General features: G+C 56.0%; 8 protein-coding genes across 8 annotated transcripts; 6 read left to right on the forward strand and 2 right to left on the reverse strand.

The window, feature by feature from the left end:
• Window positions 1-315: 315 nt before the first annotated feature.
• On the forward strand, window positions 316-1,117 carry SLS55_002574 (uncharacterized protein; the record flags this gene model as incomplete). Its single annotated transcript, XM_066774055.1, has 2 exons — window positions 316-429; window positions 476-1,117. The coding sequence occupies 2 exons, from the start codon at window positions 316-318 to the stop codon at window positions 1,115-1,117; spliced, it is 756 nt and encodes a 251-aa protein (XP_066636622.1).
• Window positions 1,118-1,988: 871 nt separating this feature from the next.
• Window positions 1,989-3,712, forward strand: PUT4 (Proline-specific permease; the record flags this gene model as incomplete). Its single annotated transcript, XM_066774056.1, has 2 exons — window positions 1,989-2,524; window positions 2,581-3,712. 2 exons carry the CDS (start codon window positions 1,989-1,991, stop codon window positions 3,710-3,712), a joined length of 1,668 nt encoding a protein of 555 aa, XP_066636623.1.
• A 1,021-nt stretch (window positions 3,713-4,733) lies between these two features.
• SLS55_002576 (uncharacterized protein) lies at window positions 4,734-6,860 on the forward strand (the record flags this gene model as incomplete). Its single annotated transcript, XM_066774057.1, has 1 exon — window positions 4,734-6,860. One exon carries the CDS (start codon window positions 4,734-4,736, stop codon window positions 6,858-6,860), a length of 2,127 nt encoding a protein of 708 aa, XP_066636624.1.
• Window positions 6,861-7,573: 713 nt separating this feature from the next.
• SLS55_002577 (uncharacterized protein) lies at window positions 7,574-8,289 on the forward strand (the record flags this gene model as incomplete). The annotated part of the gene is made up of 2 exons (XM_066774058.1): window positions 7,574-7,872; window positions 7,956-8,289. The coding sequence occupies 2 exons, from the start codon at window positions 7,574-7,576 to the stop codon at window positions 8,287-8,289; spliced, it is 633 nt and encodes a 210-aa protein (XP_066636625.1).
• Window positions 8,290-8,547: 258 nt separating this feature from the next.
• Window positions 8,548-9,077, reverse strand: SLS55_002578 (uncharacterized protein; the record flags this gene model as incomplete). Its single annotated transcript, XM_066774059.1, has 2 exons — window positions 8,548-8,947; window positions 9,007-9,077. The coding sequence occupies 2 exons, from the start codon at window positions 9,075-9,077 to the stop codon at window positions 8,548-8,550; spliced, it is 471 nt and encodes a 156-aa protein (XP_066636626.1).
• Window positions 9,078-9,478: 401 nt separating this feature from the next.
• Window positions 9,479-11,157, forward strand: RIB2 (DRAP deaminase; the record flags this gene model as incomplete). The annotated part of the gene is made up of 2 exons (XM_066774060.1): window positions 9,479-9,745; window positions 9,916-11,157. 2 exons carry the CDS (start codon window positions 9,479-9,481, stop codon window positions 11,155-11,157), a joined length of 1,509 nt encoding a protein of 502 aa, XP_066636627.1.
• A 359-nt stretch (window positions 11,158-11,516) lies between these two features.
• Window positions 11,517-16,987, reverse strand: SLS55_002580 (uncharacterized protein; the record flags this gene model as incomplete). Its single annotated transcript, XM_066774061.1, has 5 exons — window positions 11,517-11,567; window positions 11,660-11,931; window positions 12,142-12,297; window positions 12,353-16,750; window positions 16,804-16,987. 5 exons carry the CDS (start codon window positions 16,985-16,987, stop codon window positions 11,517-11,519), a joined length of 5,061 nt encoding a protein of 1,686 aa, XP_066636628.1.
• Window positions 16,988-17,345: 358 nt separating this feature from the next.
• Window positions 17,346-26,583, forward strand: TEL1 (Serine/threonine-protein kinase tel1; the record flags this gene model as incomplete). Its single annotated transcript, XM_066774062.1, has 4 exons — window positions 17,346-18,931; window positions 18,987-23,918; window positions 23,978-24,365; window positions 24,421-26,583. The coding sequence occupies 4 exons, from the start codon at window positions 17,346-17,348 to the stop codon at window positions 26,581-26,583; spliced, it is 9,069 nt and encodes a 3,022-aa protein (XP_066636629.1).
• Window positions 26,584-26,600: the final 17 nt, after the last annotated feature.

A 26,600-nucleotide genomic window follows, 5' to 3' on the forward strand; every position in this document is an offset into this window, starting at 1 on the left:
TCAATCTTACTATCACCGACTACACTTACCATTGCGCCCTCTTACACCAGCGATCAAGATTGGTATTCCAGTTCATTCTCGCGCACGCCTCACCTCCACCGACGATAAGGGAATTGTTCCGGAGATCGCCGAAGCTTTCCACAGACATTCCTGATACCCAATTGCAAGGGACACGACCTCTGATCTCTTGCTTTGTCAAACGACAGCAAAGCCCGAACTGAGGCTCTGTTCTACCTGCAAGAAGCGGCGACCCAAGCTGAATTGCAGGGTAGAGTATTTGGGACGTCTAGAAGTATCGAAGAAGGCGAAGGAACAATGGCGATCACAGTCACTCGCATGACACCGGCCGATATCGACGGTGCCATCGTGACAGTTCAACAGGCATTTGCCGATGACCCTTACTCAAACTGGGTGTTTGACAAATCCGAGGTATGACTATTCATATCGTGGACGGACGAAGCTAAAATATCATCAGTTCAATCCCGCGCGAAATCACCAATCCCTCACTCTTCGTTGCCACTGGGGCATCAAGCATGGACTCTTTTACGTTGCCAAAGACCCAAGCTCTTCCGAACCCGACAAGGTTCTCGGTACGGCCATGTGGATGCCTCCCACACCGCCTGACCAGCCCGAGTCCTGGTCCCTTTGTTACAGCAACTGGCTGCTCTGGTTCCAGCAAGGCCTGATGAACCTCAAATTCGGGCGTGGCGGCCTCAGGGCGCACCGCTACTGGATCTGGAAGGATACGCAAGCCAAGGCCCAAGCAAGACTTTGGACTAGCGAGAAGGGCTACTACTTCTGCAATATCGTCACCATTCTTCCAGAGTACCAGGGCAAAGGCATCGGTAGGGCCTTGATGGAAGAAGTGCTGCGGATGGCGGATGAGCAGGGCATTCCGGCGTATCTGGAAAGCTCGAGAAAGGTGCCCAATGTGCCGATATACGAGAAGTTTGGGTTTGAACTGAAGAAGGAGATGGAGTGCGACGATAACGGAGATTCTATCATGCTGTATTGCATGACAAGAGAGCCGCGGGGAGCAAAGAAGACTGGCGGTTATGGCACGTTCGAGGGAGCGAAGACGGGAGATGCCGGCGATCAGAATAGCACTACGGGCTGAGCACATTATTACACGTGGTCGGGGCAAGCATCGCAACGAAGCTTCCGCCCGCTCAAGATGTGCTTGGCGGTTTGGCATGAGCGGACGAGCGGAGACCCCTTTTGGAATCCTTTATCAGCGCCTTCGCTCTACACCAAATACTATTTCGTGTCAACTTTCTGAGAGATTGTCGAGAGCTGAGGCTTGCGACGCCTCTCGCCTGATCCAGGGCTAAAGTCCTGGGCGACTCCGGACTGATTGCGACACCCACGCTGCTTATACTGAGCACCGTAATGAGAATACAACATGGCTGTTCTATCAGGGACGATAAAGCCTTTGTCCGCCGCCTTATTCACCGGCGGCGCTCTTGGCAGTCCGTTCCTGGCGCCCGCCAAGCCCCGCCAGACAGCGATAAGGCTCGGCGAATGTGCCGGGCGTCACCAGCGCAGATCGATGTGTAAACGGGCGCCCGGCTGCGTCGCAGCGGAGCCGTACCTATCTTATCGGCAGCAGCCCCGTGCCACTCACTACCCTCCCCGGAACCTTTTCTTGGCTATCGTCGTGTTCCACCCTCGCCCTGGTGTTTCCCCGCACCTATCACAGTGACTACTCTAGGAAGACTCCGAGGGCAATCGCCGCCGCCGCACAGACTCATGGCGCTTCCAGAACGGAGGCCGATGCATGAAGCTGGCGCGGATATCTACACCAGGTAAAGATGGCCGTAGATAAAACCCAATCATCCCCCACTCTGTTGGTAGTCGTTGCCTTCAGCTGCATTGCATTACTTTAAAGCAACAGCACAGTTCTTTCTCTTTCCTTGGGCTGGGAATCACCAATTTTTTCTCCACCCACCGAGGACATCGCAACCGCAGGTTAGGATCCACTCAACACCATGGGCAAACCAGACATTGCCGAGGGCGTCATCGAGACGTCTCCCTCCCCCGCCGAGTCGCAGAAAGGCGAGACGTTCCCCGTCGCATCACACCACGCCGGCATCGAGGAGAAATACGGCACCACCAAGCGCGGCCTCAGCGGGCGCCATGTCCAGCTCATCTCCATCGGCGGAGCGGTGGGCACCGGCCTCTTTGTCGCCATCGGCTCGCACTTGCGCACCGCTGGCCCGCTCTCGGTCCTGCTCGCATTCATCATCTACCCCATCGTCTTCGTCTTCCCCTGTTACCTCTGCGTCGCCGAGATGTCGGCGTACCTACCCATCCGCGGCAGCATCTACGAGTTCGCCACCCGCTTCGTCGACCCGGCCTTCGGCTTCATGCTGGGCTGGACCTACTTTTACGCCGCGAGCATGCTGTTTTGCGCCGAGTTGAGTGCTGTGGCAACCGTGATGCAGTACTGGAGTGATATAAACCCGGCTGTGTGGATCGCCATGGCCCTGGTCGTTTGCTACGGTCTGAACGTGTTTGCTGTCAAGTAAGTGCCTTTCAAACTATTCCGAATATCCCGAGACTGACCGCATGCGTCTTCAGGTGGTACGGAGAAAGTGAATTCTTCTTCTCTTGCACCAAGATCCTGCTCATCCTCGGCCTCATCCTCCTGACATTCATCACCATGGTCGGCGGCAACCCCAAGCACGACGCCTACGGCTTCCGCAACTGGACGGGCGGCAACGCCATGCACGAGTACTACACCGACGGCGCAACCGGAAACTTCCTCGGATGGTGGAGCTGCGTGCTTTACGCCGCCTTTTCCCTCGGCGGTCCCGACCTGGTGGCCATGGCTGCCGGTGAGATCGAGCACCCGCGCAAGAACATTCCCCGCGTGGCCCGCAACATCTTCCTGCGCGTCTTCGTCTTCTACGTTCTCGGCGCCCTGTGCCTGGGCATCATCTGCTCGAGCCGCGACCCCCGCCTCATCGGTGCCATCGACAGCGGTGAAGCCGGTGCCGCCGCCTCGCCTTGGGTCATCGGCATCCAGAACTTGGGCATCTCCGGCCTCCCCTCCCTCATCAACTTCCTGATCATGCTCTCCGGCTGGTCCTGCGGCAACGCGTACATGTACTCGGCCTCGCGCACGCTCTACTCGCTCGCGCTCGACGGGCAGGCGCCGCGCTTCCTCCTCAAGTGCACCAAGTCGGGCATCCCCATCTACTGCGTCAGCATCGTCGCCGTCATCGGCTGCATCACCTTCATGGTGGCGTCGTCGTCGGCGACGGAGGTGTTCGGCTGGTTCATCGACCTGACCATCTGCTCCTTCGACATCGCCTACACCAGCATGGTCATCACCTGGGTCGGCTGGCACCGCGCGCTCAAGGCCCAGGGCATCTCGCGCGACTCGCTGCCGTGGAAGGCGCCCTTCATGCCCTACGGCGCCTACATCGCCATCGCCTCCGGCTCCACCATCCTGGTCTTCGTCGGCTTCGACGTCTTCGCCCCCTTCTCCCTCCAGGGCTTCATCACGAGCTACTTCGGCGTCGCGTTCGCGGCGGTTGCGTTCACCATCTGGAAGGTCGTGAAGAAGACCAAGTTCGTGAAGCCGGCCGAGGCGGACGTGTGGACCGGCAAGGCCGAGGTCGATGCCGAGTGCAAGGTGTGGGAGGAGGCGCCGCCGCCGCCGAAGGCGAGGAATCCGTTGGTGAGGGCGTGGGATGCCATGTGGTAGATGGTGAGGACGGTTCTGAGTAGCGTTTTGATACCAGTATATAGATGATACGCTTTAATGTCGATACAAAGGTTTGAATAGACATGGATCATGCTTATAGTGACCGAATACCTAACTCGGATGTGCCTATCAATTATCCGTTACTATAGGTCAGCAATACATATGCTTCCAGTCTCTTATATTCAACTCTTTTCCCTCTTGGGACACTCTCGAAGTAGTTTCTCAACGAGAACATGGTTGCGAGGACCATCGCACTCATTAACCGTCTGTAGCGTTGCATTGATGCGTGAATGGGCTCACGTCGGTGACAAAAGAAATTGCCTACCCGCATCTGCCTCATGAAAAAAATCTCTCACCGGGTGGGGTCTTGTACTCAACAGCCTACACCAACTTGATGATGCAGTGTTTGTGTAGGGTAAACGCGGGGGTGCAATTTCTTTTGTCACCCCGCCGTGGGCTGAATTCGTAACGAAGAGGAAGAGCGGTGGTCGAGGTGACTACTCCACTCCTAAGAAGTCCTTGTAAGTGTCCTCTATGGGTTTTCAGTGCGCCAACAAAGCGAGACGGGAATGCTTAGGATTATTGGTGAGGCGATCGTGGCCAATCACATCCAGCGAGCTGCCGCGCGGGTCGATCCTCGTCTACCCGCTGTGCCGCAATGGTATCGAGGACATCTCCTGTTTATGGCAAAAGATGGTCGTTGCCGTGCGGCGCAGTGCACATGCCCCAGTGCTGGTATGCGGCACAGCAGACAGTAATCATAAAAAGATGTCGCAGGCGCTGCCGAATGCTAAGAGTCCTGTGCCACCCTACCTCTCCAACTTCGCGAAATGCATCCATGTTAAGATTTGCTGGTCAAACCATTCGCTTCGTCGTCTAATAAGATTCCATTAGTTTAGGAGTTTACTTGCCTGCATTTCCATCGTCTCATTATTATTGTTCTTTTTTCTTTTCTTGTCGGTTTCCTGTTCTTTTCTTTCCATTTCCTCGTACCGATTTTTCTTCCGTTCAACCCCTGAAAATGGTCATCCGAAGCCTATCATGGGCGCCAGTCCTCCCAGAAAAGCACCGCTACCGCCGCCTACCCACCAACGACAGCGTGATCCGCGTCATCGAGCTCGAGCCGTACGACCCAGCCGTGGACAGACTGCGCTGCCGGCTGCACGAGTACCGATTATCCGCGCGGGACTGTCCACCGTTCGACGCCTTGTCCTATTCCTGGAGCCCTCCCGTCCTGAGCGCCGAGGAGATCGAAACGGGCCGCAGCACCGCCGCGCCAGATCCGGATCTTTTCTACGAGGTCGAGTGCAACGGCGCGTCGTGGATGGTGACGGAGAGCCTGCACGAGGTGCTCGACGAGTTCAGCCGGCGCCCGGAGCTGCGACGGCGACCGCTGTGGGTCGACGCGCTGTGCATCAACCAGGCGGACGCGGACGAGAAGGCGCACCAGATTGCGTTGATGGGCGACATCTACGCCAGTGCCGCGCGCGTCGTCGTCTGGCTCGGCGCCGACGCCGGGTGCGTGGACGAGGTGGCGTACATCCACACGGCCGTCGCGAGCGCGTTGGACCGGTTCGTCGACGAGCGCGGCGCCGAAGTCGTGTTCAGGAGCTCGCCGCAGGACCCTGCGTTTGTCGAGGCGCTCGGGTTGGGCATACACCTGGACGAGTGGTTCCGCGTTTGGCGGGCGTATTTCCATTTCTTCCGCTCCAGGCGCTGGTTCTTCCGGGCTTGGATTGTGCAGGAGGTCGTGCTGGGAAGAGAAGTTCAGGTCCGCTGCAGTGATAAGGTGATACCTTGGGACGCGTTCGTTTCGCTCGGCAGGTTCATCATATATAGCGGATGGGTCCAGGTCCTCGCGCCAATGGAGCAAAGGCTCAAATTCGCCGGCATCAACGAGCTGAACAGTATCTGGTCCATGCAGATGGACTTCCGCTCTGGAGGCCCGTGGTCGCCCTCTTTTCGGCAAAGTCAGCAATACCTGAGTGGGGCGCAAACCGATTCGGAATTCTGGTACTGGTATCTGCTTCTTGTGCTGGATAATGTTCGCGGCCAACTGGCGACAAATGCGAGGGATAAGGTTTACTGCATCTTGGGGATGACCTCGAAGTTTCTACCGGCAAAGATACAATCGCCAATCCGGCCAGACTATTCCCAGGAATCGCAAACGGCCGACATATTCCTTGATGTGGCTACGTTGATTCTGGACCGTCTGCCGAATTTGGGATTCCTCGCTCTTGCGGAAGACCAGACGGAAAGGAACTTCCCAAACCTCCCCTCCTGGGTGCCTGATTGGAGTGTGCCTGGCTCAAACCATGCTCACCTTTCCTGGACACAGACGAGCGACTTGCCCATGTACAACGCCTCAAGAGTCGAAGCTATACAGGGCCGACTGTGCACGATCCAAGGCCCCACTCTTTATTTGCAAGGTGCTTCTTTCGACACCGTTGTTTCCGTTTCGGAGTCCATAGGATTGATGGTGACCACACACCGGATACAGTCCTGTCTAAGGATCTGCGAGATGTTGTCTGAAACGTACACACCTACCGGCCAACATCGCATAGAAGCCCTTTGGAGAACACTAATTGCAGACGACTTTGAAGGCAGAAATCCAGCTCCGTCGGAGGCAGCCCTCAACTTTAGAGACTGGGCATCGATCGTTCTGGCCATAGGCCTTCATACACGCATCTCGAGTCGCGAAGAGCTGGAACCATATCTGAACGAGTTATCGATCCTGGACAAACTTTCGAACGTCGAAGGAGGACTACTCCCGACCAAAGACCAGGTCGCCCGGAAAGCGGATGGGATCAACACCGCGTTGGAAACGATTCAAATCGACGAGGAGCTCCTGGACTTTGTGAAAAAAGGCGACGGAGCAGCCATGCCGTACGGTTCTCGCCTCGCTGCCACTGGTGGATCCCGGCGACTATGTGTGACGGCCGGCGGCCACTTGGGAATCGGGCCTGGATCCATGGAAGCGGGCGATGCTGTGTGGCTTGTCCGTGGAGCTAGAGTGCCGTTCGTGCTGCGCAAGTGTCAAGAGCTGGATGCGACGAGGCTGCTTGGCGAGACATATGTCCACGGCTTCATGCACGGAGAGATGGTCGATGCGGTTGGGGACGACGTGGCTGAAGTCGCGATAGTGTGAAGACTACGCACACGTCGTGGCGGAGAAACATCATGAGACGCAAGACGCAGGGAGCTGCACGTGGTGCCAGGCTGGGTCTCTGCATCACCGGCCGAGCTGAACGTAGGGAAAGATGCCTGGACGTGGTTGGTCATGAGGTTAAAGAATTGGCGCCGTGGCTGGGCAGATGGGGTCAGGCATCAGCGGCTAGCGGGGCCTAGGTGCTCTTGCCGCTCGGGATTCGGCATCGTCATCACCTTTCTGTTGCCGTCCGCATCCGTTCTCCAGACTCGAAACAGCAAAAGCGATGGCTCCAGAAGCGTCGGGGCTGAGGAAAGGCCCTCGGAGAGCCTTCGGGCTGCAAATGTGTGCCTGACGTTCGCATTCGGGGCGTCAAGTCCGCCTGCAGTCGCGGCGCTGGGGCTGAGTTTCCGGTGCTCAGCCTTGGTAAGCCTGGCTGCGCATTCCGCCCACAGCCGCCTCCATTTGCCATCATGGTGGCTCAGGCTGGTTCGTAAGCGTGGGGTAAGGATTGATCTAAAAGGTGCCGTTCGCTCTTGCTCGACATCCATCTCATCAAATTCCGCTTTGGTTGCATTCGCTCAGAGTTACATCCCTCGTCTTACGTACAGCAGTGTCCTTGAAACGCCCCGCATCATATATTAGGGTACCGCTCTTTCCGTCCGAGCCAACCTCAGCTTTACCCTACACATCTATTATTCTCTCAGTTCGCCATGTCCGACCCCTACAACCAGTACGGTCAGCAGTATCCTCAGGGCCAGTACGGCGCGCCGCAGCAGGGCTACGGAGCCCCCCAAGGCTACCCGCCCCAGTCCTCGAGCCCCTACCAGCAGCAGGGCGGCTACGGAGCCCCCCAGCAACAATGGGGCCAGCCCGGTCAGGATCCCCAGCAGTATAACCAGCAGGCCTACCAGCAAAACCAGGGCTACAGCGCATATGGCCCGCCAGCACACGGTGGTTTCCAGAATGGCCAGCAGGCTCCCGATCAATACGGCCAGCAGCAACCGCAATAGTAGGGTTTCCTCCATACGGTAGTGCTCAAAATTGGGCCTCTTCTGACTCTCTCGACAGTGGATACCAAGACCCGAACCGCAGCTACGACCAACAGACTCCCTCGCAACAGTTCCCGCAGCAGGGTGCCTATAACTCCAACCCCTACCCGGCTGACCCGAACGCGCCGCAGCATGCGTACGGACAGCCTGGCCAACACGGCCAGTACGGTGCCACCGACCCGGCGCAGGCCGGCGAGGGTGACCGCGGCCTGATGGGTGCCCTCGCCGGTGGTGCCGCCGGCGCTTACGGTGGCAGCAAGTTTGGTGGCCACAGCATCATTGGTGGCATCATTGGCGCCATCGGCGGCAGCAAGCTCGAGGATAAGTTCAAGGACGGCCGCCACAACAACCAAAACAACCACGGAGGCAAGTGGTAGAGCGGTTATGATCTTTCTGGCTTCGTTTCGTCTCTTCAACGCTTCGCTGTCTATTTTTATGATGCCATGACCTCGGATTTCGGGTGGGAAAATGCTCAACATCGTCCATTGTCGGCGTTGTGTTCGTATTTCTATCGATATTAATTAGAGAATCAATCAGAGAACGAATCAAAAAAGTGTCTCTAAACTCATCTAAACTTCGTCACTTAAATATAATGAACTGCAGCCCCGAATTGGTATCTAAGCGCTTGAATATCACTACAGCTTTGCCTTGCGGTTCCCTGCTGCGACGATCTTTTCTAATCCCTTCCTCAGATCTTCTTCCATGCCACTTTCCCCAGGCTTTCGCGACTCCCTCTCCACAAATACGTGCACAAACTCGCCCACTGCCTTGACCTCCTCAACGCCCCTCTCGAAGACGCCGATCTCATACGTCACAGAACTCTTCCCCAGCTTATTGACCCTAAGCGCCAAGTCGGCCACGGCGGGAAACCCAAGCGGCGCGAAATAGTCGCAGTGCGAGTGGACGACGAGACCGATCTGGGACGAGGAGGGCGGGTGCAGCGCACAGTGCTGCATCAGGTAGGTGTTGACGACCGAGTCGAAGAGGTAGTAGTAGACGCTATTGTTCATGTGGTCGTACATGTCATTGTCGCTCCTACCAGCACGGTTAGAGTCAATTCGTACAGCAAGAAATAAATTGATGGGGATCTCTACCATCGCGTACGGTACTCGAGGAGGAAGCTGTAGTCGCTGCGGCGACGCGACTTGAGCTCTGCTTGCACCATGGTGGTGGTTGGCTTGTATCAAGGCAGGAACAAGAACATATGTAAGCTCCGATCGTTAAGGATGCGCAGGCACCTCGCGCGACAAGTTGACTACATGGCGTTGGCCGGCACCGGGGATGGAGGACCAGGACGCCGCGAAGGCGGGCAGCGGAAAGCGACCGAGGTTCAACTGGAACGGGACTGCGATAAGATAAGATTTGTTTTCTGCCTGCCTATCCACCACCCAAAAAAAGTCCCCAGAACACCTCGCTGGCTACCGAGCTACCACTTGCCTTCTGACTTCGCGATACCCCGTCCGGCACCTCGCCTCCATCTTCCGCCCACCCGCCAACACTGTGGCGCCCTCCCCCCGCGTCTTCGAATACCTCCTCCGTCGCGGGCGCATCCCAGGACCCACGACCATGGCGTTGACGCCCGTGGAGCGCAGGAATTCGTTCCTGCGCGAGGACATACACAACACGGAGCCCGAGACGTTCGAGGAGCCGCCGGCGGTCATAACCACGCCCGTCGGCGACATGTGGCCGCGCCCTTACTACCTCGAGAACGGGCTGCGGCGCGTGCAACCCTACCATTTCACCTACAACACCAACTGCAAGCAGCGATGGCGCGGGCGCGAGCTGCTGGAAATTTTCACCGACGAGTTCAGGGACCGGCCCGCCGAATATTATGTGCGTTGTACCTCCTCGGGCATATGAGTTGTGGCGGGGGAGCTTTCAGAGTCTGTTTTGGTCAAGAGCATGGGAATTACATATTCGTGGCAGCACGAAGGGGGGAAATGGGTGTTTGATGCAACGGACGAGAAGGCCAGCCCAGCTGACAACGCGATCATTTCTCCTAGAAAGAAGCCATTGAAAACGGTACCATCGTGGTGAACGGCAAGCGGGCCTCGTCGATCAACCACATTCTCAAAAACGGCGACATCATCTCGCACACGATGCACCGGCACGAGCCGCCCGTGACCGCCGCGCCCATCGGCGTCGTTCACGAGGACGACGATATCATCGTCATCAACAAGCCCGCCGGCGTGCCCGTCCATCCGGCGGGCCGCTACAACTTCAACAGCGTGGTCGAGATCCTGCGCGCGCAGCGCGACTACTCCTTCAACCCATCGCCCTGCAACCGCCTCGATCGCTTGACCAGCGGCGTCATGTTCATCGGCAAGAACCGCGCCGCGGCGGACGACCTCAGCGTGCAGATCAAGGACCGCACCGTAAAAAAGGAATACGTCGCCCGCGTCGTCGGCGAGTTCCCCGACGGCGACGTCGTCTGCGAGAAGCCCATCCTCCAGATCTCGCCCAAGCTGGGCCTCAACCGCGTGCGCGCCAACGGCAAGGAGGCCCGCACCGTCTTCCGCCGGCTAGCCTACTACCCGCCCGCGCCGCGCGAGGCAGACGACCAAACGGCCGCCGCCGACGAAGAAGAGAAGCAGCGCTCGGAAGCGGAGAAGGAAGGCAAGCCGTGGAAGTCGCTGCGCGGCTACAGCATCGTGCGCTGCAGGCCTTTGACGGGGCGCACGCACCAGATCCGCGTGCACCTGCAGTTCCTCGGCCACCCCATCTCCAACGACCCCATCTACGCCAACCAGCGCGTCTTCGGCCCCGCCCTCGCGCAAAACGACGACCGCTCCGACGACGACGACGACATCGTCACCCGCCTTGGCCGCATGGGCAAGGACGAGGTCGCCGAGGCCGTCGCCTACCACGACGAGATGGTCGACGACTACAACAAGCGCAAGGCCGAGAAGCTGTCGGGCGAGGTGTGCGACATCTGTAATACCGCGTTGTATACTGACCCCGGCGTGCACGAGCTTGGTATTTATTTGCACGCCCGCAAGTACGCCTGCGAGGCCGGCCGCTGGAGCTACGAGACCGAGCTGCCCGCGTGGGCGCTGCCGCCCGCCGGCTACGAGGGCCCCACCGAGGCCACCGTCGAGTCGGATCCGCTGGCGGCCGACCTCGCGAAGCTGGGGCTGAACGACGACGGCACGGTGACGGAGGAGAGGAGGAAGGCCGAGGCGGGGAAGGAGGCTGCGGACGGAGAAGAGCAGCAGCCGGCAGCCGTTGCGGTTGCCGCTGCATAGTGCAAGGAAATAAAGGAGAAAAAAAAAAAAAAGGTAACGAGACCAAGATGAAAAGTGAAAAGAAAGAGAGATAGATGCTTCACGTCTCACACGTAGTTTGAATTTGGATTCAAAAAGCTCATTGCCGATGAAACTTTTCCATGGCTTTTCATTTGCAAAAGAAAAATGTCCACCCAAACCTGATCTGATCTCTCCAATTAACCCGGGGCGTATCATGTTAAAAGACGTTCTCCCTTTTTTCTTTTCTTTTTTACAGTACCCTCGCTCTACCACGAAATTCTTGATATGCAAACCCTCACCACCACCCGCTCCATGATTTCAACAACAGTCACCCAAAAAAAGTCCTTTCCAACACCACTTCACGAGAACGACGCCATCAACCCCGGCTTCTGCATCTGTTGATCCTCGTACTGTAACAACCATTAGCCTGCCTGCCTCATCTTCAAAAGAGAGAGAGAGAGAAAAGAAGGGGAAAAAATCATAATTCAGTAAAGAGACTCACCTCCAAGAACCCGGTCGCGGCCATGAGCAGGCAAAAGGCGTCGACCAGCTCCTCGAGGTCGGCGCCGGTGGCCTGCTCGCCGGGGCCGCCCTTGCGCGCGGCGCGCTTGAAGACGGCGACGACGCTGGCGCGGTTGTCGGCGACGAAGTCGCGCGCCTGCCGCCGGCACTGCTCGTTCTGCGGCCCGCGCACCACGACGACCGAGTTGACGACGCGCAGGACGCTGAGCATGAGGTCGAAGAACTTGCGCAGCGCGTGCGGGTTGTCGATTTCTGTTGCGCGTCGGGGACCACCGAGGTCCGGTGCGTTAGCCGTGTTTCTTTGTTTTGTTTGTGATGATGGTGCTGATGCTGAAGGTGTCTCCCAAGGGAGGGGCGAGTGGCTGATGTTATTGTCATGGTGATGTTGTTGGAATGGTGATGATGTCAATTGCTCATGTAGGGGAGGGAATTGCATTGCTGCCAAGGTTGCTGTGTTCGTACCAAAGCCGAAATCAGGGTCGGTTGAGAAGATTTGTGATTCGCGGATCGAGGAGAAGAGGCCGGCGTTCAGGACTTGTGCGGCGCCGGCTTTGGTCTGGGAGATGCGAAGGAGGAGGGCTAGGTAGGCGTCGATGAAGGACAACAAAAGCGGTACATCTGATTCCTGTCAGCTAGAACGACGCAAGGTAAGACGAAACCGGAATGTGCCTACCGGCCGCGCTGGTGTTGCGTAGCTCCGTCGGGATGAGTTTGATGCTGTCTACGAGCACGTCAATGAAGTTGAGTCGCACGAGAGAGTCGATGATGTATCGTTCGTCTTCACGAGCGCTGAGTGCCACAAGAGCATCCAGGAAGAGAAGCGCAGAGATCCTGCACGTTCCTTGACCCGCATAAGAGTCGTCGCAGACCACATCGATCAATTGGCTTCCTGCCGACTTGACAGTACGCATGGTCTGGGAGCTGAGAGTTGATGGTTGTGCTGCACTTTTGACCAGTGCCGATGCGTTTAGTACCGACGCGTTCAGTGTTGCGCTGAAAGAGCGACCAAGGGCAGCGGTCGTTGTAGCTTTACCCGCATCGTTTGATGTGCCACGGAGGTAGCGGTAGCAGATCTGGTAGCAGATCTCGCGCAGCACCGCGTTGGACATTATGCAGAAAATTCCACTCAGAGCCACCCGGAAGAGCTGTAATAGCCTGTCTTTAGCAAGGTCGCTTGACCTTCCCTTCTCCTCAATCGACTTGGACTTGAAGTTGACATTTGCCAACAGTCTACGCGCGAGGTCGGCCAGGTCTATAGCGGGGTTGACGTCCTCGGAATAAGCCTTTTCGAGCTTTGGCAGCGTCACTTGGAGAGCCTGGAGAATAAACGAAGTCCTCGTGCTGTCATCGAACTCGCCCTTCTCCAAAAGGACCATCATAAGTTGAGTCCAGGCTTTGAGGACTTCGCTCCGAGCATGCGCAATATCCTCCCGCCGGTTGACGCTGGTGCAGTAGGCCACGACGAGTTCACCATCGGCTTGCATCTGCTGCTCCTCAACAATTGATAGAATCCTACCGGCTTTGCGCAGCTCGCTCGACTTGATGGAGATCAACTCATGCACGTGCCGGAGGTCGTATTTCGGGCCGTCAGAGGATCTGCATACTTTGAAGTCCAAAGTGCCCAACAACGGTAGCTCAGGGAGATTGAGATCTCCCTTAACCTCAAGCTCCATAAAGTCAAACATGTCAAAGACGCTCGGGTTGGCCATCTGCTCACCATCGGGAAGGATTGTCAGCCCTAGTAGAGTGCTTTGCATCCGCGCTCGGGCAGTTGGCAAGCCTCCAACCAAGTGAAGTTCTCTGGCCGTGTATTCGAAAAAGGCTGTCCTCTGCTGGAGGAATTTCTCTAGCGCAACGGCAGAGGGGTTGAAGATGAACTCGGGGTCAATGATGTTTGTGCCAGCGAACAAGGTGTGCTTATCTGCGAGGTGCTGCCGCAGCATCTGGCTGTGGAAGTACTCGCTTGCTCGCAGCTCGGTCATGACAAATGCCGATGACAGAGGTGACCTCCAGAGTTTCATCAAGATGTTGATGCACTTTTGTTTGATTGTGCTGGACCATGGAGTGAAAGAATCGCCGATCATCTCCGGATACTCGACTGCAAGGCGCAGTATGGAATGGAACAGGGAATGGCCAGCCACGAACAGGCCATCCTCTGGGATATCCAGCGTGCTCACACCGCAGCTGAAGCCAAGCAAGAGATGTGCGACCGTAGGTCGGTTGGGAATGACCTCGAGACAGCTGTTCAAGAAGTCCAGGATCCCCTCTTTGATGAGATAGCCTGGCGCTTCGGGGCCTCGCTCGAATTCTCTTTGATCAAGACTCATCTCCACGGTCAAAGCCTTCGCGATTCGATCAGAGTCATTGTCTTTTTCCATAATGCCAATCACTTTGCTCCGGTCAGACCGTTGTCCGAAGCCTGCCATGGGCGACACGACAAGCTTGCGTGATGAAGTGAGTTTTTCGAGCAGATGTATGGAGCAAAGAATCAGATCCTGATGTCCCGTGCCACAATACAGTCCAAGGTCGACGACAATCTCGAGGTGGTTAAGGACTGCATCCTCGAACGATGCTAGAGCCGTGTTCGCTACCCTTCTTTTCTGTGTGGCATTCTTCGATCGATGCCCGCCTCTTTCAATATCCAAGTACGTGTTTTGCAGCCTCATAATCTGGTACAGCACCTCTATGCTCTTGCCCAAGGACATAAGCAGAGGAGAATCGAATGAGGAGGTGTTGACTTGTGCGGCGTCTTGATGTGCAGCGGCGAAAAGAGAAGCAATTACGTTGTCGTTGAAGAGCCATTCCATGACCCGGGCGAACGGATGAAGCTGCACGTAGGCAAGTAAAGAGGAGGATTGCATTGCACTATCCACGTGCATACTTGATGAGTTAGCGAAGACGACCAGGTCTTCATTGAACGTGGATAGGCAGACGGTGATGAAGTTAAGGCAATGCCAGCGTAGGATATGCAATTGTAGTGGATCCTCAATCTTCTTGCACAGCTGGCCGAAAACACGCTCGAGCGCGAAATCGACATACTTGTCAATCCCTGGCATGCGGTAGCTGGAACCAAGCGTCTCAGGGAACGGAAGAGTGTCGTGCAGTCCGCTCTCGTCAACGTACGGCGCAACTAAAGCCGTCAGAAGGGTCATGAAGGCCGTGGCTTCGTCGTAGTCCGTTGCGACCGTGTCGAAAAGAATCTTCTCCGGGCTGATCGAACCGGGATTGGTGGCTCGTGAGGTTATGGCGTGCGGTACAGAATTGTGGGTTATCCAAGAATCCAATTGCGTCCATATACTGTCTCCTACTGGAGTGGTCTTGGCCACGAGTAGAGAACTAAGCACGTTGAAGACGTTTGCTCTCAGCCGGCTTTCTGTGGGAATGGTCGCGAGCTGAAGTAGCATGTCCACAACAGGGAAGTTGGGATTGTGAAATATCCAGCTGCGCGCCTCGGAGCTTTCCCTGCACAGATGGGTAAGTAACCTCAAGTGGCATTCGAGCATCAAGCCAGTTTCAGGCTCGACGAGATAGTCATCAGAGTCTTGAGCAGATCGCTGGTAGCGCATCGTAGGAGAAGGGGTGGGCTTTTCCTTGATACTTGTTGCGTAAAATTGCAACTCGCTCAAGATGTGCTGGTAGCTCAGAGAGGTCGTTCGTCGGAGCTTGCCGGAGGCAACAATGCCTTCCTCTTGTAGAAACCTGTGCGCAGCAGCAGCGCAATCTTCGCCCTCTGTCAGAGACTTCAGCATCTCACAGAATGCAGCGGCTCGCGGTGTGGTTTGCCGTTTGGCTGCCCATTGTAAGAAGCCGTAGAGGTTTCCATCAGTATCAGACCAAAAGCTCTGAGCCGCATCCGGGCTTTCGGCAAAAGCATATGAAATGATGAGGAAGAATCGCTCGAGATGTAGCTCTTGCTCAACAGGTCCAGGATGGAATCGCGAATGAATCATGCGACGCTTGTCGTCTTCCTCAACCTTAAGCTTCCGCAGCGTGTCGGGCATGTTGGTGATGAAAGAATCGACAAAGAGCTGCATTTGCTCCGTGAAGATGACTTGAAAGAACCCGGCAATGGCTGTGGGGTCGGGTGGTAGTGAAGGTGAATCCTGGAGAACGAAAGACAACAACCGCGCCTTCGCTGGATCGTACCATTTGTTCGGCCTGACATCTTGGCTGACCGAGAGCATGAAGTGGAAGGCGCCATCTCTTATGGAGTCCAGGAACAGCTGTGATCGGTCTTCAGCTTCAGCATCCAGGTCGACTCCGTTCAGAGGAGCAGGGTCGACGTATCTGCCGCTGTATTCAACGAGCCACCACACAATGACGGCAGCGTGGAAGTTGCGAAGTTTCCAGCCATCGCCCTCCTTGCCTGCGACGACGACCTTGTGGAGAGCGCGCGCATCTTCCAGGGAAGAAGACCGCTCCGAAGAAACGAGCTGGCTGATAGACGAGGTGATGATGGGGACGTAGTGGACGAGGACGACGTCATGTTTGTTCAATGTCTTGAGAGTGCCAATGAGGCCACGGAAGTTGTCAATGCTGGTGTAGCCAGCCTTGATCAAATGGGTGCAGATGGCGGCCAGGGACTCGTGCTGGCGCACCAGGCTGCCGCGCTGGTAGTCGATCATTTCCATCTCTTCAGCAGGCTTGCCAACCATGTTGCCAGCGAGCATCAAATCGGCCAATCCCTGCAGCCACCGCTCAATATCGCCCATGCTTGCCAGGCACTTCTGCCAGTAGGCATGGCCATTCTCCAGACGCATCTGCTCGCCAATGCCCAAAACCTTGCGAACGTACTCGCCGAAGAGGGTGGCGAGCTCCTCGTTGCCCTCCGGATCGTGGGACTGTTTGAGCACGAGGCGCAGAGATTCGAGAAGGAACTGTCGGCGCTTGTGGAAACGGATAATGGCGGCGGCGTAGAGCGAACGATCGAGCTCGACAGCGTCATCTTGGGCGGCGAGGCACAGCCTGGTGGCTTCGATTTCGTCGAGGTCTATGAAGTCGGCAGCGCGAACGACGTCCTGTTTGAACTCGTCGTTGACCTGGTACTTCTCGCCGTCGATCTCAAGCGTGTCTGCAGAGCGGGGAGGTCAGCGCGGGTCAATGGCGGGGCAGCGGCCGACGCACCGTTCCTGAGGGCCTCGCGACTCCTGTCATTTTTGCGGGGCTTGTCCAACAGCTTCTTGAACTCGTCGACGCGCACAAGCAGCTCGGAGAACAGGCGGTCGATGTTCGGCAGGCGCGACTCGGAGAGGGCCAGCAAGTCTTCATGCAGGCCCTCCAAGCTCTCGAGGCTGTCGGTGTCGGCCATGGTGACTAGCTGCGCGGCATCGCAGGGCGCAGCGGGGAGGCGGCGGGGGCGGGGGCGGTTGCTGCAGACGGCGTGTTTTGGTGGTGATGCGTCGGCCGGAGCTTGACAAAACGCGCGCTTCGCGCACCCCTGCTACCGCCTCGCTGCCCGCCTACGCACGTGCCACAGGCGGTGTCTGCCGAGGCGGTCTGCCCCAGAGCCCAGTCCCCGATCCCACCGCACGCGTCGCACGCGTGCGACGCTCCGTCACCTCACCTCCCACGTGCTGCACGCGCCATGCCGAGCACCAACTTGTGCCATTGAGCGCAGATTGACACGCTTCGAGCCAGCCGCGACCCTGGCTAGGGCGCCATCCATCATGGCCGGCACCAAGCGCGACCCATTGGCCGAAGAGCTGATCCAAGCTCTAGGTAGGATGCCGCAGAAGACACGGCCCTTTGGCGCCCCGCTGACATACCGGATAGAGAATATGGTCGCCACCACCAAAGTGGCCGAAACCGACGAAGCTCAGAACGAGTTCAAGCACAAGCTGACCCAGTGCACCAAGTCCGGTGTCAGCGGGCGCAAGTCGCTCACCTCGAAGGGCTATGAGGCCGTCCTCGCTCGTCTTGCCGAGCACGTTGTTGACTCCCGGTCGCAATGGCTGCGTGTCACGCCCGAACAGCTCGCTGCCGGGAACAAACGCCACGTAGGCAAAGTCAAGCGCATGCTGCCGGCTTTGCTCGACTGTACGCGTTTCGTCATCGAGGCGGGTGTGCTTACCATCCGCTACAAGGCTGCGAGATCCGTCATCCATCACATCATGCAGACTCTGCCAGCGCCATCCACTGGCTATGTTGAGCCGCTCCTTGCCAGCTACGCCAAGTGTCTGCGCCTCATCCTAGAATATCCACCCCACGTCGAGCACTTGAGCATGGAGTCGGGCGATATTGTAGAATTCTGCCTCGAAGCAGTCTCCACCCTTGCACCTAATTCACAGCCCCCAGTCGGCACAAATCGATATGGCACTCCGAGAATGACTCCGGAGCCTTCCGTCGATGCGTCTACTGGACATTTCAGTCAGCGCCAGTCGCCCAGCTCACATGCTGCGGTAGACGATCTCGTGGCCAGTATTAAATACCTTGCTACCGCCCCGAATGCTCCCATGCTGGACCAAACGCTGGCCATCGTTCCAACGCTGACTTCGTGGCTGAGCTCGTCTCGAAGCGTTGCGCTCGCCCACGTCGATGCTTTCGTTGCCATCAACGCCGTACTGTCCAGAACTTGTCTTGACTCAATATCTTCCACGCAGCACGCAATCCGCCACTTGCTTCCCGTCTTAAGGCATCACTGGTCTTCAAAGCTAACGTCTCTTAAAGACGAGATGATTACCACTCTGATATTGTGCAGGGGGCACATCCACCGGATGTTGAGAGAGGCCCGGGATGACGTTGAGGATCTCCGCATTGACCTGGAAAACCTCATTGAGGCAATGCACGCAGAGTACGTCAGACGCGTGGAGCGCGAGCAGCTACAGCTCGAAGACATACGACTACGCTGCGCGAGCGAATATCCTTACGACGAATCGCCCTTTTCCCTGCCAGTATTCCGACTGAGGCCAGGGAATGCTCGCTCTGAGCACTGCTGGACTGTGCTGTTCTTCGTCGTTGACTTGGCCAATGCTCTTCAATCAAGTCGATCCCAGGTAGATCGGTCGATCGGTCAAGGTGTGCAAGAGACGCCCAGCAAAAGGCGGCGTACGTCAGACTATCTACAGGACTACCTCCGTCAGCTCTCAAGCCCGCAGCCTTCGGAGAAGATCTTCGCTCTTCAAGTTATCGCATTCATAGTACAGCAAGTCCGCCTGGCCGCGGAAGACGTCCGCCTGGTCCTGGAGAAACTGACATCTAGACTATCCGACGGAAACCCTGCGATATCAAGTTGGGCGATGCTTGGAACCGCTAGGTATGACGACCCCTTGAACTTGAATAAGTTTTGCTGATGATCTTCCCCGCTATAGTTGTGCAGTCCAGCTTGCATCATCTTCCCCAGAGCTTCGAGAGCTCTGGACGACCGTCTGGCAATTGTGCTCTCGCAATGTCACCACCGGCTCTACATGCAGGGCGGCAGCTCACTCCATGGATGTTATCCTTCGCTTAGGCCTTGTCGAATTCGGTTCCATTGCTGAAATAGTAGAGGCCATGATCAGCTCTGTTGAGCTCCGTGGTCCTGCTGTTTTGTCAGAGAGCTGCTGCTCCCTGTGGCTGACTATGTTCGATGTTAGGAGCTCCGAAAGTCCGCATAGCTCACATGTCACCATTGACCGTATGCTCCGTTGGCTATTTTTGAAGTGGACACCGAGTAAGTGCGGCAGATTTGGCACGTCGGCTTCCAGCATGGTCGCTCTAATCGAAGGCCCAGGCAACTTCTACGACAGGTCTCAATCCACGCAGCGATCTAACCATTATGACGCTTGGGACATCGTTCGCATGCTTTTCATGAGTACCGATCGACTGCCTCCACCACATTCTGGGCGGCCAGTTTGCAGCCTTGGCCCACTTGCACTGGCCTTCATTCGAGCCAGTCATTACTCTCGGCTAGCAGACTACCTCCTCCTGTCTCCGCGTGAAGAAAACTTTCTTGTCCAACCTCGAGTGGTTTCCGGAACCATCTCCAACGTCCAACACAATCGATCCGTGCCAGCGGATGGCGTCATCTTGGACTTTTGCGTCCCAGAAATGGAACGAACATCGAAACAGTTCAAAGATGCGGCATCTGAGCGGGCGCAAAGCTTCAGTACCGATATGATCCGCACTATTTCGATATTTTGTGTGGTATGCTCTCAGTTGTCCACAAGCATCAACGGTATCCCCTCAGAACGCAGCAAAGAGCTCGAGAGAAGTACAACCGTCCTGGCCAAAAGTTTAGCCAGTTTCATATCGCGCCCCGACTGCGATCCATTGCACGTAGATGCCGTTCTAGAAGTTATCGCTCCAAGTCTACCAAATATCGCTTCGGTCGATTCTCTCGGATCCGACCTTTTCAAGAAGCTCGGCATCAATTCTCTCATTTCTTTCTTTTCGGAGGCTCTTGAAAACTGTCAAAGACCGAAGGAACCAGTTGAGTCAATGGATATTGATGATTTCGACTCTCAGACCAGCAACCGTGTCGCCAAAGGCGAAACATCATCTCTTCCAAGAGATGATCTTCTTGCAGCTCTGAGCGCCAACGCTACACGCACAGCATTATCAGCTACCTTGATCCTCCTTGCTTCGGCAATCGAAACACTGCATGAAGATGACGACGAAGCATTGGATCCCGAATCTTCAGATTCTCGGATTCCAGAGGCTTTCCAACGCCATATTATTGCTTTGCCTGCAGGCGAATTCCTGATGTGCAAACGACTGATATCGGACATCCTGGCCTCTCCATTGCTGCTGACCAACGAGGACGGCAATGCACTGCTCCGCGCTGTGGCGGAGAAGCTCTTATTTGTCTACGAATATGAACACAGTGAAGTTGTCCTTGGTTTCTGCGTCGAAGTCATGCGAGGCACAGCATTGGTTTGGACAGATCGCGAGTCACAGGCCTACAACGTCGGGGCCGACGTATACGAGTGGCTAATCCGGGCACTTAAACGACGAGTGGCATCACCTGCGGTGCAAATCAAGATGGCAGACCTCTTCCAGAAGCTCTTGCAGATTCAACAGGACTATACGCAACTCGCTGGTATGCGTCAGCCGTCCGTGCGAACCAGCTTGTTTCTAATGCTTCAGAGTGGGAGCTCACCCGTCAAGTTTCATACCATTGAGCTCCTGTCAGAAATTTTCGACTATTTCATACTGAGCAAGCACGAGGCGGTGTTCGATGATGTACAGGCACATCTCCCAAGTAACCAGGATTCTACGGAGGAAATGGCGCTACGGCTTCTCGGGTTGGCCCGCATGGGTGCGGCCTGGCCTACCCTGTTACGCAAAAGCGTCTACCACATATTCGAAGCTGGCGGTCTTGTGAAAGCATCAGTCGGCCATGCTGCCCGGTGCATCCAGATGATATCGAGATCATTGGACCTTGAGAGCTCGAAGTCTGTGTTCGAGCTGTTCGCGCCTCAGATTTTCTACACGTGGATGGGCGCAAACCAAAGGCTTGAGGACATTCCCTATTCCATTTTCGGATACGAGAGTCTCGGCGCTCTCCTGGGAGATTCGCAGGATGAAGTTTACGGCCAGCTGGCGATGCGTAATAACGAAGAGGAAGTCCCGGTTGTCCTAGAAGCTCTCAAGGTCTCTCAAAAAGATCTAGCCGAGCGAAACTTCTTCAAGGCTGCCGGTTACGCCATCGCCTGGGATCAGTGTCGCGGTCGCGGGTCTCAACGCGACAGCGCTGCCCAGAACAACGAAAAGGCGCTTCGGGCGCTCCTGGGCGACAACACTTACAAGAATCTCTTAGCGCAGCAATTTCCCTGTGTTTTGGCTGTGTTGATTTCAACTATGGAAGAAATAGAATTGGTTGGGAAGTCTATCCATAGATTCCCCGAGTTTCAAAGGGTGGACGATGCCCTGACCGAGATGCAGAATCTCGGCTCTTCCAGCCTCTCATTGCCCGCTGATCAGCAACCGCTTTTCCAGGCCAAGCACATATTCGAAGAGATTAAGCGTCTATGCCGTCGCACTGGGTACGATCACGCTAATTTTTGGACTCCCGATTGTTTTGTGTACGTCATGCGCTATCTTCTTGACAAGATTCACCCGGCACTCGGCTCTTTGTATGCCTGCTCCATCATCCGAAAGATCCGTTTTCTTGTCGCCCTAGCTGGACCGATCGCATTCGGAACCTACCCTCTCCAGATGACGTTGAGCTCGCTGAGGCCGTTCCTAACGGATGCTCAATGTGCAGAAGACACTCTTGGCATCGTGCGCTATCTGCTACACCACGGAAAACAACATCTTATGGATCAACTTTCGTTCGTCGCCGGTAACTCGATATCAATCCTAATCTCCCTCCGGCTTTTCCTCTCTTCCTCGCAGGACAGCACCACCCAGGAGAGCCAGCATCTTGCAACCATGCAGAAAGCACAGGAATTCGACGAATGGTTCTGCAGCTTTCTGGAATCCTACGTCCAAGAACTTTTGGCTTCAACGAGTAGCAGGAGCACCAAAGCATCTCTGGAGCTCTTCCAGTCTATGGTTCGGGCTGCGCGGGATGTTCGTGCAGCAGGCAATGCGGTGAAGGGCACTCCAGAAAGTACTTTGCTCATGTCCTTGCTGAAAGACGAGTCAAGCGAGAAGAGATTGCTCAATGACCCTTCGCAGGAACTGGCTTACAGTTTGCTGTGTCAAGAGTTCCAACTCCCGTCATCTTTCCGGGAAGATATGCTTGGGGATTCTGAAATGGCTGCTCGATACGTCACGCAGGTCTGGAAGTCGAGTCAGAGAGCGAACAACAGTAAACAGTATCTCTTGTGGGCAGCACGTGTCCTTGGACGAAGTTACGGTGCCACCGGAGAGGTACATGAAAGCCTGCGCAAGGCACTTCGTGAGAAAAACGGGGTGAACTTACGAGGTCGAAAATCTAGAAGCTCGCGCATGTTAATTGTGGATAACCTTGCAGCCCTATTACAGGGAGACGACGCTCGCAAAGCAGGTCTTGCCGAGCGAACTCTACGGGAAATTCTATCCGCAAAGGACCAAGAGCAACCTGGACACCTTGAGCAGCTTGAGGAGATAAAGCAGGTGCTTCCTCGTGCTCTTGTGTTGGGTTTGACGATGAACGGCGCCTTCAAGATCCCTCTCTATCAACCGATTTCCAACAACAAAGGTGTCAGGTCGACTGCTTTCCCCCAGATCTCCAAGAAATTGTCTGTATGGATCTCAGACCTGTGCATCTCTCTGGCAAACTCTACCCCTGAAGACAGGGTCGTCTCTGCCTTGCCCAAGTGCCTTTCCGAGATACCCTCTCTCAGTGAACAACTCTTTCCTTATATCCTTCACCTGGCCCTGGAACGAGACATCAGCAGTGACGAGACGCTCAAAGGCACCATATCGGAAGCTTACCGCAAGTGGTTCGAACAAGAGAGGGATGGAGATGTGCCTTATCTGAAAGCTCTCCTTCGATCAGTTTTGTACATCCGCACGCAGCGGATGCCAAGCGAGAACAATATTTCGGAGCGCATTCATTGGTTAGATATTGACTACCTCCACGCATCCAAGGCAGCGGCCAGATGTGGAATGCACCGAGCAGCCCTTTTGCTGGCAGAAACGCATGCGTCGCAACCTGTCAAGACATCAAGGCGTTCCTCCGTTCTCTCACACCAAAATTCCGTTCCTTTGGATCTTCAACTGTCAATCTATACCAACCTTGACGAACCGGATTCCTTCTACGGAGCCGAACAGGAGCCGAGCTTAGAATCAGTCCTGAACCGCCTTGATTACGAGTCTGACGGGTTCAAGGGATTGCTCTTTCACGGCGCCAAGATGGACAGCGAGATGCGCCGTAATAAAAGGGTCTCCCCATCTGACTCTACAGGTGTTGTAAGAGACCTCGCAATGCTGAATCTCAACAGTCTGACCCACGCCATATCCTCGAATGAGGATATACGAGACAGTGGAGACAACCTTAACCAAACGCTTGAAGTGGCGCAGAAGCTGGAGCAGTGGGACATTAGGGCGCCTTCTTTCAAGAAATGTGAGGCAGCAGCTGTCTACAAGGCATTCCAGGGCATGAGCATGTCCACAGACCTTGTTTCCGTGCGCAAGAATTTGGACCACAGTTTCTTGGAAACCATTGAGACCTGCATCGAACCGAACGCTTCCGCCAGAACGCTGCAATCTTCGCTGCGATCCTTTGCAGTGCTGAACGAAATTGACGAAATCATGACTGCTAAGCATTCCGAAGAGCTGAAGGACGCCTGGTCGGCTATCAAGTGGCGTACGATTTGGATGAGAGAAGCTCGGTAAGTTAAGGAGTCTCCCATAGGCTGCATGGTGACGTCTTTTTATTAACTTTTAGAAGTATGGAGGATGTACGACCGATCCTTTCGGCGCGCGAGACATTATGGAGCATGCTGAGCAAGACCCCGAGCTTGCAAGCGATCGTAAATACCGAGCCAAGGCAGCTTCGCGAGCGCGAAGCAGATGCGTTGATAAACGGCTCAGGCGTCTACCGAAGGCACCACGCTCTACAGGAACTCCTAGCAAGTGCAACCTATCTTGCAGACATTGTCCCGAGCTGTCGGGAGGTTGGATATGAGATCGGAACTGGCGCCAAGTACGAAGTTGCCCGTGTGCTTTGGGACCAAGGGGAGAAAAACACATCTATCCGAATGTTACAGCAATTGGAGGACCAGACCAAAAACAGGAAGGATCCCACCATTGCCCGAACCATACTGTTGACAAAATTGGTACGTCAACACAGGTCGCCGCATATCAATCATATCAGTCAGCTAACATGTCTAGGGCCAATACACCGCCGAGGCTCGTCTCAAGAAGCCCGAGGAAATCATGAAGCAGTACATGGAGCCGGCGATCCGGGAGCTCAAATCGAATACCAAGGGCCCAGTCGCCGGCCAGGCTTTTCATGCATTTGCAAGCTTCTGCGATCAACAACTCCAGAGTCCGGAACTGCTCGAAGATCAAAACCGGATGAGGCTCTTGGCCGAGCGAAAAGAAGCCGATGCCTTGGAATATGACCGAATGGCGAGCGCACAGAGGTCTAAGAACGCCAGAGATTATTACAGGGGCCAGGCGAGGCGGGCGAGGAAATGGTTCAATATGGACATGCAGGAAGCGCAAAAGCTGGGAGATAGCCGGGTTGCTTTCCTGCGGCAGAGTCTGGAGAACTATCTGCTGGCACTCCAAGCCTGTGATGGCTACGACAACGACGTCTTCCGGATGTTTTCTCTCTGGCTCGAGTACTCACACTTGGCACTAGCCAACCACGCCGTGTCCAAGTACATCCAGCCTGTCCCGAGCAGCAAGTTCGTGGTCCTCATGAATCAGCTTTCGTCGCGCCTGCAGAATGAAAGTTCAGACTTCCAGCAAATCCTGTCGTCGCTGGTTTTCAGGATTTGCAAGGACCACCCGTATCACGGCATGAACCATATCTACGCCAGCTCTTACACGGAGAAGAGCACGAAGGACGAGACGGTTAAGTCTCGTTACGAGGCTACGAAGAACATCGGCAGGCAGCTGAAGGCTGACAAGTCCAGCCACGAGATGTGGGACCGTATCAGCAAAGCCAACACCATCTACAATGACCTGGCAATGTTTGTGGACACGAACATGTTTAAGATGGGAAGGGACTACGAATTGCAGAGATATCCCATCTCCAAGAAGCTCATGACTGCGGTCCCAGGTCTCAGGGTTCCGCCGCTGACGATGCATATCCCGGTGCAAAGCAGCGCAGACTACCGAGATGTTCCAAAGATTCACAGGTTCAAGTCGACGATGGGAATTGCCAACGGCCTCAGCCAGCCAAAGATCGTCACCGCCATAGCCGACGACGGCCAACCATTCAAGCAGCTGTACAAATCCGGCAACGACGATCTGAGACAGGACGCAATCATGGAGCAGGTGTTCGAGCACGTCAGCCAGCTACTGCGCAACCACATGGCAACCCGGTTGCGAAACCTCAACATCAGGACCTACAAGGTCGTCCCGCTCACGCACCGGTCCGGGGTGATCGAGTTCGTCCAGAACACGATGCCACTCATGAACTACCTCGATGGCGCGCACCAGACGTACCACCCGAAGGACTGGAACCAAAGCCAGTGCCGCAAGAAGATCACCGACATCTCGACGCACACGCACGAGGAGCGGCTGAAGGTGTACCGCGAGGTGTGCCGCAACTTCAACCCCGTGCTGCGCTACTTCTTCCTCGAGCGCTTCGAGGACCCGGACGACTGGTTCGAGAAGCGGCTCGCGTACACGCGCAGCACGGCGGCCATCAGCATCCTCGGCCACGTGCTCGGCCTCGGCGACCGCCACTGCCACAACATCCTGCTCGACCAGCAGTCGGGCGAGGCGGTCCACATCGACCTCGGCGTCGCCTTCGAGGCGGGCCGCGTGCTGCCCGTGCCCGAGGTGGTCCCGTTCCGGCTGACCAGGGACGTCGTCGACGCCATGGGCTACTCGGGCGTCGAGGGCGTGTTCCGCCGCTGCTGCGAGTTCACCCTCGACACGCTGCGCGACGAGCGCGACTCCATCATGACGATCCTCAACGTCCTGCGCTACGACCCGCTCTACTCGTGGAGCGTGTCGCCGCTCAAGGCCAAGAAGATGCAGGAAGAGGCGCAGAAGGAGGCCGAGGGCAACAACAACAAATCCGAAGGCGGCGCGGTCGGTAGAAGCGGCGAGAACAACGGCGGCGGCACCACCACCGTGTCGGAGGACCCGAGCGGCGCGGATGATGTGGGTGAGCAGCGCTTCCTGTTGGAGATACCGACGAAGCGCAAGGAAGACGAGGAGGTGCAGGGCGAGGCCGGCCGCGCGCTGAGCGTCGTCGAGAGGAAGTTGAGCAAGGCGCTGAGCAGCGCTGCGGCGGTCGCGGAGCTTATCCAGCAGGCGACGGATGAGCGCAACTTGGCGGTGCTGTATTCGGGTTGGAGTGCGTGGTGTTGATTTTGGGGTGGAAGGTG

The sequence above is a fragment of the Diplodia seriata genome (assembly GCF_021436955.1).
Source record: "Diplodia seriata strain FDS-637 chromosome Unknown scaffold_2, whole genome shotgun sequence".
Classification (NCBI taxonomy): domain Eukaryota; kingdom Fungi; phylum Ascomycota; class Dothideomycetes; order Botryosphaeriales; family Botryosphaeriaceae; genus Diplodia; species Diplodia seriata.